The 14,419-nt window shown below is 43.1% G+C and overlaps 1 protein-coding gene across 2 annotated transcripts in view; it reads right to left on the minus strand.

Annotated features, from left to right (window-relative positions):
- The window catches only part of BACE2 (beta-site APP-cleaving enzyme 2), a 163,837-nt gene that overhangs the window by 31,207 nt on the left and 118,211 nt on the right, over positions 1–14,419 (minus strand). For both annotated transcript variants that reach the window (XM_006870834.1, XM_006870835.1), the window contains one exon: positions 7,125–7,293. In XM_006870834.1, the coding sequence (XP_006870896.1) occupies positions 7,125–7,293 (169 nt within the window). The remainder of the gene's footprint in view (positions 1–7,124; positions 7,294–14,419) is intronic.

Here is a 14,419-nt window from a genome sequence, read left to right on the forward strand (position 1 = left end):
ACCCAGACTTGGTGCATGGCCACAGCACTGCCACGTCTGAGGGGGCAGCCAAGAACTCAGAGCACAGCTATCTGCAGGAAGGGCTCCTTGTCAGGGTGTTCACAGAGCTTCCCTCAGGTGCCTCTGCAGACGTCTCCTTCTGAAGAGAAAGGGAGGGGACCTTGAAGATGCTTTGCTCCCTCTGACACAGACCCGGGTACCTTTCTATCACCAGCCCTTCCCCCATCTACTGCCCCTGGCCTCGGTCCATAAAGTGGAAGGAGTCTTTGGTCCAGGGCTCCCTGGCAATGAGAAGAACCCACCCCTCATCTGCACTAATCCACCTGACCCTCTCTCTTGGAGAAATGTGGAACAGGAGGAGCTGGGTATTTTTTCTTGGGACCTTTCTGTTTATACTGACACAGTAAGTGGCTAAAGGCTTACTGTCACTCTTCATTTTGGCTTGTTGTCTTCATCAGCTGCTGAGGATACCCGCAGCTCCTCTCGGACCTCTCTCTGCTCCCCTCGGCCCTCTCTCAGCTCCCTGCAGTGATGCGCTCCTGCTGACACCTGTGAGTGAACTGGGAAGCAGCTCCTCCCACCCTCACAGCTCCAGCTAAGCCACACCTCCATTTCTGACCTCCAGAGGCTGTGCGAGATAATAAATAACTAATACTATTTGGGACCCGGGCACTGAGAGCTCAGTGGTAGAAATCTCTTCTGCCATGTGTTAGACTCAGGTTCGATTCCTGACTGATGCACATCATGTGCAGCTGCCACCCATGTTTTGCTGGAGACTTGCAGGCTTCCATGATGCAAACAAGGAGCCCTGGTGGCACAATGGTTAAGTACTTGGATGCTAACCAAAAGGTTGGCAGTTCAAACCCATCTGTGGAAGAAAGACTTGGTGTTCTGCTTCTGTAAAGATTCCCAGTTCTACGCTATAGGGTTAAAAATCTACCCAATGGTACCTAACAAGAAGAAGATGCTCAGTAGGTTTCATCGCAGCTTCCAGACTAAGAAAGACTAGCAAGAAAGGCCTGGTAATCATCTCCTAAAAAATCTACCAGTGAAAACCCTGTGGATCTCAATGGTCTGATCCACAAAGAATCACAGAGATAGCAATAAAGATTTGGCAGTGTTTCAGTACATTGTGCATGGGTTCACCAGGAATGGATGGTCAACTCATCAACAGCCAACAGCAGTCAGGTGACAGCAAGTTTTGGGGTAATTTGTTGTTCAGTCATAGATAACCAATACAAGGTAATCATACCTGTGGGAGTCCTAGTGTGGCACTGTAGGATAAGCAGTGGACTGCTAACAACCACAAGGTCGGCAGTTCAAACCCACCAGTTACTCCTTGGAAACCCTAAAATCAGGTTATGAGTCAGAACTGACTTGATGGCACTTAACAACAACAACAACAACTTACCTATGCAATAAAATTATAAATATGTAGTCACAGTTACGAGAGAAATATACACCAATTTTAGAATAAAGATTAATGCTAGGGGAGGGGTGGGACTCTAGCTATAATTGTTATTTTTTACTTCTATGATAAATATTTGGGGCAAAAATGTGCCAAATGATAACACCCATGAAATCTGGATGTTCCCTAAGTGTGTACATTTTATAATTTAAAAACCATTTTAAATATTCTATAATTTAAAATAAGGAGCTCTGGTAGTATAGTGGTTATGATTTGGGCTACTAATACTAACCTCAAGGTCAGTAATTTGAAACTACCAGTTGTTCCACAGGAGAAATATGAGGCTTTTTGCTCCCATAAAGATTTACAGCCTTGGAAACTCTATACAGGGTCGTTATGAGTTTGAACTGACTCCACTGCACACAACCACTACTGCCACCATAATTTAAAATGGAGTCCTGGTTTGGATATATAGGATAAATGTTGGACTAACCATAAAGTCGGCGGTTCGAAGTCATCAGCTACTTCTCAGAAACCCCATACAGGGTTGCTATGAGTCAGAACCAACTTGACGGCCCTTAATAACATCAAAATTTAAAACAAACACTTATAAAAAGAAAAAGAGAAAAGGCCTACTATATTCATTTATCAGATCCTGGTGTGGTGCTGTGAGATAAAGCACTGGGCTACAAGGTCATTTGAATCAAAAGGTCAGTGGTTCAAATTCACCAGTCAGTTCTCAGAAACCCTATACAGGATTTCTCTGAGTTGGAACCTACTCTAGGACACTTAGCAATGACAACAATCCATTTATCAAGGGGTATAGAACACTGGAAGTGTGTTGTTGTTGTTAAGTGCCATCAAGTCGATTCCAACCCATAGCGACCCTGTACAGGGTTTCCGAGGAGCAGCTGGTGAGCCTGAACCACCGACCTTACAGTTCAAACGGCTTTGCAGTCTGGCACATTAACCCACAGCACCACCAGCTGTTCTGTGGGAGAAAGATGATACTCTCTGCTCCCATAAAGATTTATAGCCTCAGAAACCCTGTACAGGGTCGCTATGGGTCGGAACCGACTCGATGGCACTTAACAACAACAACCTGATGTCCTGCTGTGTAGAAGGTTACTGTGAGTCGGTACCAACTCGATGGCACCTAACAACAACAAGCCGATGTCAGGTTTTTCACATGTGGCGCTGTAGGATAAAGCATTGACGGCAAGGCCAGTTTGAACTCACCAGCCGCTCCTCAGAAACCCCATGCAGGGTCTCTATGCATCTGAACTCAACAACAACATGTTAAAAATAGAAACCTACTGTAATAGTATTTTAGAAACAAAGGTAGCAGTGCTTGTATCCCAAATGCCATGGAGTTTGTACATTTACATGTAGTGGTTACGAAATGGGCTGCTAATCTCATGGTTAACAGTTCGAAACTACCAGCTGTTCCGTGGGAGAAAGATTAGGCTTTCTGCTCCCATAAAGATTTACAGCCTCGGAAACCCTGTACAGGGTCGCTATGAGTCGGAACCGACTCCACGGCACATAACAACTACATAGAGCACTGGAGTCTAGGTGTGGCGCTGCAGGTTAATGCGTCAGACTGCAAAGCCGTTTGAACTGCAAGGTTGGTGGTTCAAGCTCACCAGCTGCTCCTCGGAAACCCTATACAGGGTCTCTATGGGTCGGAACCGACTCGATGGCACTTAACAACAACAACAACATAGAGCCCTAGTAGTGTAGTGGTTATGAATCGGGCTGCTAAGCTCGGTCAGCAGTTCGAAACTACCAGCTCTTCCATGGGAGAAAGATGAGGCTTTTTGCTCCTGTAAAGATTTACAGCCTCAGAAACCCTGAACTGACTCCGCGGCACATAACCAACCACTACCACCACAAGGCACTAGTTTCTTTAATTGCAGCCCTGAGAGTAATTAATTTAATGACTACACAATTTGTACTGAAGGGGAAGTATACATCAGTGTATATTCCCACAGATGGTAAAATCAAGTGTTTAACTTCTAAAGCCTTACATCTATTTAAAAAATAAAAAATAGTAACAAAAAACTTGTACAAGAGACTTAACAAAGATTTGACAGTGAAACGCAGTACAAAAGGCTGCCCTGCCTGAACGTGCTTAATATGAAACTACGACATCTCCAAGAGCAGTTCCGTTAGAAAACATGCAGTTATTATGCTCTTTTAGTATTAAGTAAAGTGGACAATATAACAGCTGTTGCCATAGTAGCCTCAACTTTACTGTTACTTTAACAAGAGAACAGAAACTGTAGGCAGAATTGCCTTAGTTCTTAGATTCTGTGTGTTAAAAAGAAGGGAAATATTCACAGTGGGGGAATATAGTATTGTTTCGGCCAGTACCTTTAGAACAACAGAGAAGGGGCTCATTCAAGGATAACCTGACTAAGAGGAAGCATTAATGCACTTCCAAAAGATACTCATTGATGGTCAACTATTCATGACCAAAAAGGCAGCATTTCCACACCTGTCTGACCAAAGTTCAGACAGGTGTGGAAAAGGAGAAGGGATGGAAACAGGAAACACAGGAAGGAAGTGAGATAGGTGATGTTACATTGAAGAGATTGTTGTTGTTAAGTGCCATCGAGTTGGTTCCAACCCATAGCAACACTGTACAGGGTTTCTGAGGAGCAGCTGATGAGCTTGAGCTGCCAACCTTGCGGTTCAAATCAACTTTGCAGGCCAGCGCATTAACCCACAGTGCCACACTAGAACTCCTTGAAAGGATTACAATCACTGAAATTAAAGTATACGATTTGTTGACTGTTAACACATGAGCTACTCTGTAAACTTTCACTCAACTCACAATAAAAAGTGAGGGGAAAAGAGATTATCATCGACTCGTTAAGATATGAAATGGGAATTTATGGGAGGTGCAAAATGGTTAAGCACTTGGCTGCTAACCAAAAGGTTGGCAGTTCAAGTCCACCAAGACACCTCAGAAGAAAGGCCTGGCAAATCTACTTCTGAAAAAGGAAAACCTTGTCATGAGTTAGAATTAACTCACTGGCAACTGGTTTTGACTAAAGATCTAAAACGATAAACCTCAAAGGTCCATTAATATAAAGTCAAGCAGGTGTGTAGTTGATATTTAAGAAGATAGATTGTTGTTGTTGTTAAATGCTGTTGAATTGGTTCCAACTCATAGCAACCCTGATTAGGGTTTCCCAGATGCAGCCAGTGGGTTTGAACCTCTGACCCTGTGGTTAAAAGTCTGGTGCTTATCCTACAGTGCCATACCAGGATACCAGAAGATATATTACAATATATCAAATTATGCACTCTAGATTGGGGATTCTCTTTAAAAGAGTGAATCAGCCACCGATCCTAAATGCATTTTTTTCCTTTTATCTAGGTCTCTCTTCTCCCATTCTCTAAATGGTTACTGTATTTTTCAGGAACAGCAGTGTTTTGAAACAGCATGTTGAAGAATCAATTACTTGTTTCATTGACCTGGATTTCCAATTCAAGACCATGATTGAGGTATTGAAAACAATAACTGACATCTCTCCCTCCCTGCATTTGTCGCCTTTGATCATACGGCATTTTGCCTACAGGCCTTAATCTCTGCGGCATTCTTCCAAACTCTTCAGGTGACTTGATCAGCGTGCCAGTCTGGTAACTTATCAGGAGCAACAGGACAGTGTTCCTGTCTGTCCTTCAAGTATATCTAATGTGCAAAGCTTCATTCCCATCAAGTTCATATTTCTTTTCCTTCATTCCCATTGAAAAAAACAAAACAAGCTATTGAGTCCATCTGATTTATGTGTGTCCGAGGACAGTTGTGTTCCAGAGGGCTTCCAATGTCTGAGTTTTTGGAAGTGGATTGTGGGGCTTTTCTTCCAAGATGACTCTAGGTGGACTCAAACTTCCAACTTTTTGGCTAACAGCTGAGCTCATTAACTGTCATTGGTCATCCAGCAACTCTTCTAACATTTTCTTGTTATCTTTTCCATCACTAGCCCTGTCCTCTTGCTTTTCCCCCTCCTCACCCAAAGGCCCATAAAACTGCAGGAGTGTTTGGTTTAGGGATCTTTCAGTAATGAGACAAGTCTATCCCACACCTGAGCTTATTCACCTAACCCTGGGCCTAAATTTTCCTGTCCTTAGCTCTTTTTCTATTGCACAGTTATTTTTTCTCCCCCTTAGCATGCTACCCAGGAGTCTCTGAGTGGCTCAGTTAAAAGTTCACCTGCTAATCAAAAGGTCTGGCAACTTGAATTAATCCAGAAGTGCCTCAGAATCTGCTTCTGAAAGGTCAGTCATTGAAAACTCTGTAAAGCACAGTTCTACTTGGCACACAAGGGGTCACCATGAGTCTGAGTGGACTCAACAGCAACTGTTTAGCTACCTGCACAACTTTTTTACTTCATTCTGCTCCTGACTTTGAGTCCAGAGTACTACACTGATGTTGTTGTTAAGTGCTGTCGAGTCGATTCCGACCCACAGCAAACCTATATAGGGTTTCCAGGGAGCAGCTGGTGAGCTTGAACCACTGACCTTGTAGTTCAGATGACTTTGCAGTGTGACACATTAGCCCACAGTGCCACACCAGGACTCCAAACTGATGCAGGCCCTCTGAAATCCTATCTTGAAATGCTACAGCTATCATCTTCCTCCACTTGTCATATGCAATGTAACCCTCTGCTGTGATCTGCTGCTTCCTCACTGGCTTGGACTATTAACCATGAACACCTAATCCTCCCATGTAAGCACTGTGCTGTGGGAATGCTCTCCACATCAAGCAAACTGTTCAATCTGAAGATGTTTTCAAGCTCCAGGTGTTTAGCCATGCTATCAACTTTACTCCCAGAGTCCCTCACTTCTCTGAAATCCTACCCAGTTCTCAGGCGATGTTTCAGATATATACAATTCTGCCTACCATCCCTGAGAGAAAACACTACCACAAAGATGGGTTCCTTAGTCTCATCATTTTAGAATACTGAGAAAAAGCAATGCTAGGCGTCTACCTCTTATTAGATAATGAGTATGAAGTAAGGATTTCCTTGAGGAAAAAATATATTGCAGTTGGATGCTGTTGAGTTGATTCTGGCTCTTAACAACTCTATAGGACAGATTAGAACTGCCTCCTAGGGGTTCCCAGGTTGAAACTGTATTGGAGCAGATGTCCAGGTCTTTTCTTCCACAGATCTACCTTTCTGATTAGAAGCTGAGCACTTAACCATTGCACCACCAGGGCTCCTTGGAAAAAATAGACAGCGTTTACATGCCTGTGATTTTTCTTTGTTTTAGTTGTCAAAAGACTATAATTTATCATTAAGGTGTTATTGAGGATTTTTATTCCTGGCATGGGAATGCAATTTTAAATTGTATATGACAGAATGCTAGTGACTAATGCGTACTGAGTATTTGCATGTGTCCAATACCCACAACAGTGGGCTCAGACATAACAATTGTGAGGATGGCGCAGGAAAGGCAGTGTTTCGTTCTGCTATGCAGAGGGTCGCACTGAGTTGGAGCTGATGCAACGGCATCTAACAACATCATAACAACATGGGTTTAGGAGCTTCATTCCATCTGCTCATAAGACGTTGGTCATTGGTGATGGGCATGAGTAAGACAATTTCATGGCACTGATTTGTCTTCCAGAACTGCTTCCCAGTTAGTAGATTACCTACAGTGTATGTGTTAGAGCTTCCTGTATGAGACAGAAATCACTCACCTGCGCAGGGACTCGCTGCGAAGCCCACTCTCTTCCGAGCTCTGTCAAAGACGACGTAGAAGCCTTCCATCACCGTAGCACCAATCACCAACGCGTTCGAGGAAGGAGAGATGCCGAACCGATAGCACTCGTAATTCAGGCCAGCCCCCAGCATGGGCTGGATGTAAAGCTGTTGGTGTAAAAGGAGGAAGCAACAGACACAGAAGGTAAGAGTCAGGCAGCATCGCAAGGTTGCTGAGGTCACAACTGGGCTTGGAACCTCCAGGGTGCTGTGGGGAATCACAAACGGTAACAGATGACCAAACATAGCATCCCTGACACTGAGGAGCTGAGCAACATTACTGAAAGTGACAGGAACATGACAACACACGTATCTGTGAAATATACTAGAAATACAACCAGAATCACTAGAAAAGAATAACATAGTGGGCCATTTAGAGGGTCAGCAAAAGTGAAGGAAACCCTCAAAGAAATGGATTGACACAATAACCACAACAATGAACTCAAACATGCCGCCGATCATGGGCACAGTGCAGGACTGGGCTGTGTTTCATTCTGTTGTATAAAAGGTCACCATGAGTCAGAGGTGACTCGATGACAACTAATAACAGCAAAAAGCTGTACATAGCTACACACATAAACATACAGAAAATAAACACCCATCAGTCCATCCATCCACCCACCAGCTACTGAGCACACACTATGGTTGGCACAGGTTGGTTAAACATTGAGCTGCTATAACCACAAGGTTGTCAGTTTAAACCCACCAGCTACTCCATGGGAGAAAAGAGGTTGATCTGCTCCCGTAAAAGTGACGGTCTCAGAAATACTATACAGGGTCACTGTGAGTCAGCATTGTCTTGATGGTAGTGGGTTACTCTGGCGCTGACACTGAGTCTAGCTTAGCTAGGATGTGACTCAGCAGTACAAAGACTAATAAGATGGTCTCTGCTCTCCAGAACGGACAATCTATGAAGAAGCCAGGTAAGTAAGTAGAGAGTTGATCAGCCACTCCCTCCCTCCCTAACACCCTTTCTTCACTTGACCTCTATGGGAATAGCACTGTCTTCCTTTCCTCCTCCAGGCTCACTAGCTGCTCCTTTTCAGACATCTGTATTGGATTTGCTTTAACTTGAATGTCAAATTCCATCAGTACAACCCAAGGAGCTCTGGTGGTGCTGAGAGATCAGCGGTTCAAATCTACTCCACAGGAGAAAGACCTAGAGTTCTGCTTCTGTAAATATCATAGCTTAGAGAACCCTCTGAGGTAGTTCTGCTTTTTCATACCTGGTCATTCAATGGCACTTAACAACAACAAAGTAGGCCCTTTGTATGCACATGAACACATCTAAGTGAACAAACTCAACAGTAAAACCCACACAATCAGTTATCAAATATGATGCAAAGGATGACACTGATGAAAGCAGTTATCAAATAACATGCAAACTGAATTTGTATGCTTTTCAGTCTGGTCTGTCCTTTCTGTGTGTGTCCCAGCTGACTACCAAACAAATTCAAGACTGTAAATTCTGCAACACATTAGGGAGCCTTGGATATTGCTGGATCTCAGAATTAACTGCCTGCCCTAAAACTAAAATAGCACAAATATACAAACTAGTGGTATTGAAGCGGAAGGTATTTACATTTTTACTGTTATGTGAGGAAAAAAAAAAAATCAGAATTTGCCTGTGAGTTGGAGCTGAGGGTTGTTTTTTTTTTTTAAATATCAGATTTAGCCATGTGTTTTGTAAAATAATATTGGGGACAGGCAAAAATCAAAGATAATTATCTTTCATAGGACTCTTTTCTGTACTAGTGACCATATGCCCATTGATTACTGTTGCTGCATGAAGGGCCCTGGGTAGGAGTTCTGTTGTAAAATTTTGGTGACCAGGAACCCGTGATTAACCTAAATATTAGAAAGGGGACAAGGGAGGCAGAGCCAGGCTGCTAGGAGATGACCCTTTTAGAGTCCCCCTCCTGGGGGCATGTCACAGGCAGCTTGTGGGGTCCTTATTAGAAAGTCTTTAGCAACATCTGGTCAAAATTCTTTTCCCAACAAGGCTGCTCTTGTTAGCAGCTATCAAATAGCATTTCCTGACCAATGACGACCCCATCCATGTACGAGGGAATGAATCCTCATGATTAGTGGTAGATGGGAATTGGACTGTTGTGATCCATAGGGTTTGCACTGAGTGATTTCAGAAGTAGATCGCCAGGCCTTTCTTCCTGGTCTGTTTTAATCTGGAAGCTCTGTAGAAACCTGTTCAATTTCATAGCAAAAATACAAACTTCCTCCATAGGCAGACAGGGAACAAATGCGCATGGAGTGCAGTGGCAGGGAATCAAACCCAGGTCTTTCTCATAGAAGGCAAGAATTCTACCACTCAACCACCACTGGCCCCCATTCCCAGCAAGGCAGCAAGGCAGAAGCAAATAGGAAGAGAGGCAGGAAAACAGAGGTGAAAGCATATTGTAGAAACTGAAAATGTGAACATGTCAAAGCCAACCAAAAAATACGCAGTCTCCTAAGTGAGAGAGATCTGAATTCTTATGTTGTTGTTAGGTGCCGTGGCGTCAGTTCTGACTCATAGCGACCCTGTACAGGATTTCTGAGGCTGTAAATCTTTTGGGAGCAGAAAGCCTCATCTTTCTCCAGCAGAAACAGCTGGTAGTTTCAAACTGCTGACCATGAGATCAGCAGCCCAATTTGTAACCTCAACTCTACCAGAGCTCCTTGAATTCTTACGTTGTTGTTGTTGTTAAGTGCCATAGAGGTTGAGTTGATGCTGACCCATAGCGACCCTGTATAGGGTTTTTGAGGAGCAGCTGGTGAGCTTGAACCACTGACCTTGCAGTTCAAACAGCTTTGCAGTCTGGTGCATTAACCCAGAGTGTCACACCAGGACTCCTGAATTCTTATGTAGAGGATGTAAATGAAACAGTGTCTCCCAAGCAGCCCCTTTCATATCCTTTGCACGCCAGGCCTTGGTACTATAAGCCAGTGAAAATCCCTAGGTGACCCTTCTGCATTGATGACCATCACCTGTCCCGCACATACTAGGTTTTCTCCCCGCGAACGCCTACTTTTTCCTCCTGCTTCTACGAGCCCATGACTCTGCCAACCAACCCACAGACCATTTATTTGCACATTCACCTTTGTCCTCAAGCTGGGTTCTGACTTTAGTTACAAACCACATTGATGAAATAATGCTCACATTTCACTATACCACTGACCAAAATTTCATCATTGAGAGCACATTATTTTAAAAGTGCTAAAAACATATCATTCCAACATCACTCAGTGCAGTGCCATTCAGCCAAGGATATTGCAGTCCTTTGAAAATGTCTCTGGCAAGTATAGTATTATTATTTCTCCTTTATAGCTAAAGAGACAGACACAGAGAGAGCTAAGTGATTTGCTCAAAGTTATGGTAAGAGTCAAGGGCAGTGCTGAGCATATCACTCAAACCTCTCCCGTCAAACGTACGTGTCTTCTGTTGGGTCGTGTTTCCCTGGAAGCATTCAGTCCTTTCCCCAACATCCCTCCTTTCTTTTCTGAAATTATTCCTCCTCCTCTACACCCAAACTTAAGGACCTCTGGTAGTGTAGGGTTACGAGATGGGCTGCTAATCTCATGGTCAGCAGTTCAAAACGACCAGCGGTTCCGCAGGAGAAAGATGAGGCTTTCTGTTCCCGTAAAGATTTACAGCCTCGGAAACCCTATACAGGGTCGCTATGAGTCAGCACCGACTCTATGGTACATAACCACCACCACCACACCCAAACTTTAGTCCTTAATCCTCATCCTGATTTGTTGTTTGTTGCTAAGTGCTGCCTGGTAGATTTGAACCACCAACCTTGTGGTTAGCAGTTCAGTGCTGATCATATAGTGCCACACCCATCAAATTACAAGAAAGACATATAAATGTGTTCATTCTATAAATTCTCATTATGCAACTACCTTGTACTGCTGGTAGTGTGCGTCAGTAATATGTGTTAGAATCTTATACCCTCTATGTGTTGGAATATGTGTTAATAAGAATCACCCGCTGCTGTCCAGTGAGTGGATTCCAGCTCATGGTGACCTCATGTGTTACAGGCAGAATTGCTCCATAGGGTTTTCTTGACCTTAATCTTTATGGAAGCAGATCACTATGCCTAGAGAACTGTATGAGGCATTCTGCTCTGTCACGTCGGGTCCCTGTGGTAGTGGTGGTGTAGTTATGTTCCATGAAGATGGTTCTGACTCACTGTGACCCTGTATAGGGTTTCTGAGGCTGTAAATCTTTATGGAAGCATAAAGTCTCATCTTTCTTTCATGGAACCTCTGGTAGTTTCAAACTGCTGACCCTTGAGGTTAGAAGGCTGACTTGTAACAACTACATTACCAGATGAATCTAAATGTCTCAATGGCACCAAAAACAACAAAGTAGGCCATAAATATGTGAGTTTCTGGGTGGATTTGAACCACCAACTTTTAGGTTTGTAGTCAAGCATAACCTGGGAACCTGTCAATAATACAACAAGTATGTTGAAATCCTAACCCCTGCATCTGTGGATGTAATATATGACGATGTTATCACATGCCATAACTAATTCTACTCTTAAGCTAAGGAAGCCATGCCAGTGTACAGTGTCCTACACCTAATCACTCGTAAGTTATAAAGACAGCAGATTCAACACAGAGGCAAGCACAAACGGAGAAAGCGAGATGCCACTGAGGAATGGAGGAACAGTGTGGTTAAAGAAGCTGAAAGAGACAAGAATATGCCTTCAGAAGCAACAGAAAGAGCAACACTCTGTATTCAGACTGCGCCTGAACTGTGTTAAAAAGAAAATTTCGGTTCTTTAAAGTTGCCCACTTGTAGTTCTGTTACAGCAGCGCTAGGAGACTAAGACACAGCATGAAGGAAGGATGATTTTAACACTCCTGGTTCTCCTCTTCAAGGACTGAATCATTTAATTGAAGAAGACACAGAAATGACAGTAAATAAACATAGACATCAAACGAAAAAGGAAGCAGCGTAAACTATAATCTAAAGGTACGATCTCATGGCAAATGAGTGGAAGAATGCACAGTGAGTTTGAAGGACAAGCTCTCCGATGGGTTATTCTACTCAGCAAAGGTGTCACAAAAGGGAGGTTGTTTGAGTTAGGCCTTAAAAGGATGGGAAGGTTTTGGATATATAAATGGAATAGAAAAGAGATGGCATTTGAGGCAGACAGCAAAGGTTAGAAGATGGGAGCAAACGATGAAGATTGCCTAGGGTCCAGGCTGTGGCAGGCAGTAGGCTGGAGAGCAAGGGTGGGGTCCAGGAGCAGTTATTCTTCGGAACCATGTAGGGGAGTGTGTTGCTGTTGTTGGCTTCCCATACAGAACGGAGTAAGATGCTACCAGTCCTGCTCCACCCCCACGGCAGTTATGGATTACACCACTCCATAGGCTGCCACCCTCGTTTCCACCATTTACAGAAGATACTTAGAAGTAAGTCACCAGGCCTTTCTTCTTAGCTTCTCTTATCCTGAGATCTCTACTGAAACCTATTCAACATCATAGCAACACATCGTCTCCGACAGATGTGCTGGCTATGCGTGACGTACACTGAACAGGAACTGAAGTGGATTACGAAACGGGCTGCTAACCGCAAGTTCAGCAGTTTGAATCTACCAGCAGCTCCATGAGACAAAAATGAGGCTTTCTGCTCCCATAAAGATTGACAGTTTCAGAAATGTTATACAGGGTCTCTGTGAGTTGGAACCAACTCTACGGTACACCACCACCAACCAACCAGCTGCACAGAAGGGAGGATTCTACCACTGAATCACCACTGTCCCCATCAGGGAATGCTGCTGCCAGTATTTAAATTGTGGGCACTCACAGAAGTACCCCCAACAAACCCAGGAATAGTTTTATAAAAAAGTGAGCTGGGGCACACTGAGATGTTAGAGAGAGTCCTCTGGAGGTTACTGGGGAAGTGGTAGAGGCAGACTAGAGCAGGGGATGGACTGGTGAGGAACAGAAAGACATGAGTAATAGGGAAGACAGAACAAGGTTCATTTAATAACATACTCAGAGCAAAACAGGAGCAAGTGGTCTCCTAAATTATAGGGAAAAATGGTGTCTTCATGTGTGGCTTGTTGCTGTGTTGTTATGTGCCATTAAGTCGGTTCTAACTCATAGCGACCCTGTATAGGGTTTCCAAGGAACAACTAGTGGGTTTGAAGGGCCAAACTTGTGATTAGCAGTCTAGTGCTGGTCCTACAGCGCCACACCAGAAGTCCTGTCTGGTTTTATTCTTTATAAATAAAAACACACTGTCATCTAGTTGATGACAACTCTTAATTGACCCTATAAGGACAGAACAGAATTGTCCCATAGGGTTTCCAAGGCTTTATTTTTATAGATAGCCTTCAGTATGGATTACACCTCAGCATAAAGAAAACAAAAATCCTTACCACTAGGACCAATAAATAGTATCAGGATAAACATTCTACTATTTTAGAAAAAGAAAAGAAAAACTATTTTTAGACTGTTAAAAATCAATATCAGGGAGCTTCAGAAAGTTTGTAGAGACATGGGATGGAAAGATAATGGAATTTTTTCTAAGAACTTTTTGAAGCTGTCTTGTATAATGCTGCTGTAAAATACTCCAACAATATTACTAAAACAAAAAGAAGTCAGTTTCCTGATCCATTCTTGAAGGGAACATTGTTATTTCATAGAGCTTTTTCTGTGAATTTATAAATACATATAAATAGAGGCTTCCCCCTTTTTTTTTTGGTTTGCATAATAAATGAGGTCATATATACAAGGGGGCTTCAAATGTTCATTGAAAATGGAATGAAAAGATCCTGAAATTTTTTTTGCAAACTGAACTATGTATGTAATATGTAACTCATATGTAACATACGTACTATGTTCTTTCGGAGTCCTGGTGTGGCACTGTAAGATTAGAACTCGACCATAAGGTCAGTTTGAGCCACAAGGTCAGTGGTTCAAACTCACCAGCCGCTCCTAGGAAACCTTTCACAGTGTTGCTATGAGTCTGAAAAGACTTGACTGCACTTAACAATAACAAATGGAGAAAAGGTTGAGGTGGTCAAAGACTTCACTTTGCTTGAATCCCACTATCAACACTCATGGAAGTCGCAGTCAAGAAATTAAATGACAAACTGCACTGAGAAATCTGCTGAACTAGACCTCTTTCAAGTGTTCAAGAGTGCCTGACCCAAGTCATCATATTTTCAGTAGCCTCATATACATATGAAAATTGGACAATGAATAAGGAAAA

This window comes from Chrysochloris asiatica, unplaced genomic scaffold (genome assembly GCF_000296735.1).
Source record: "Chrysochloris asiatica unplaced genomic scaffold, ChrAsi1.0 scaffold00154, whole genome shotgun sequence".
NCBI lineage: Eukaryota > Metazoa > Chordata > Mammalia > Afrosoricida > Chrysochloridae > Chrysochloris > Chrysochloris asiatica.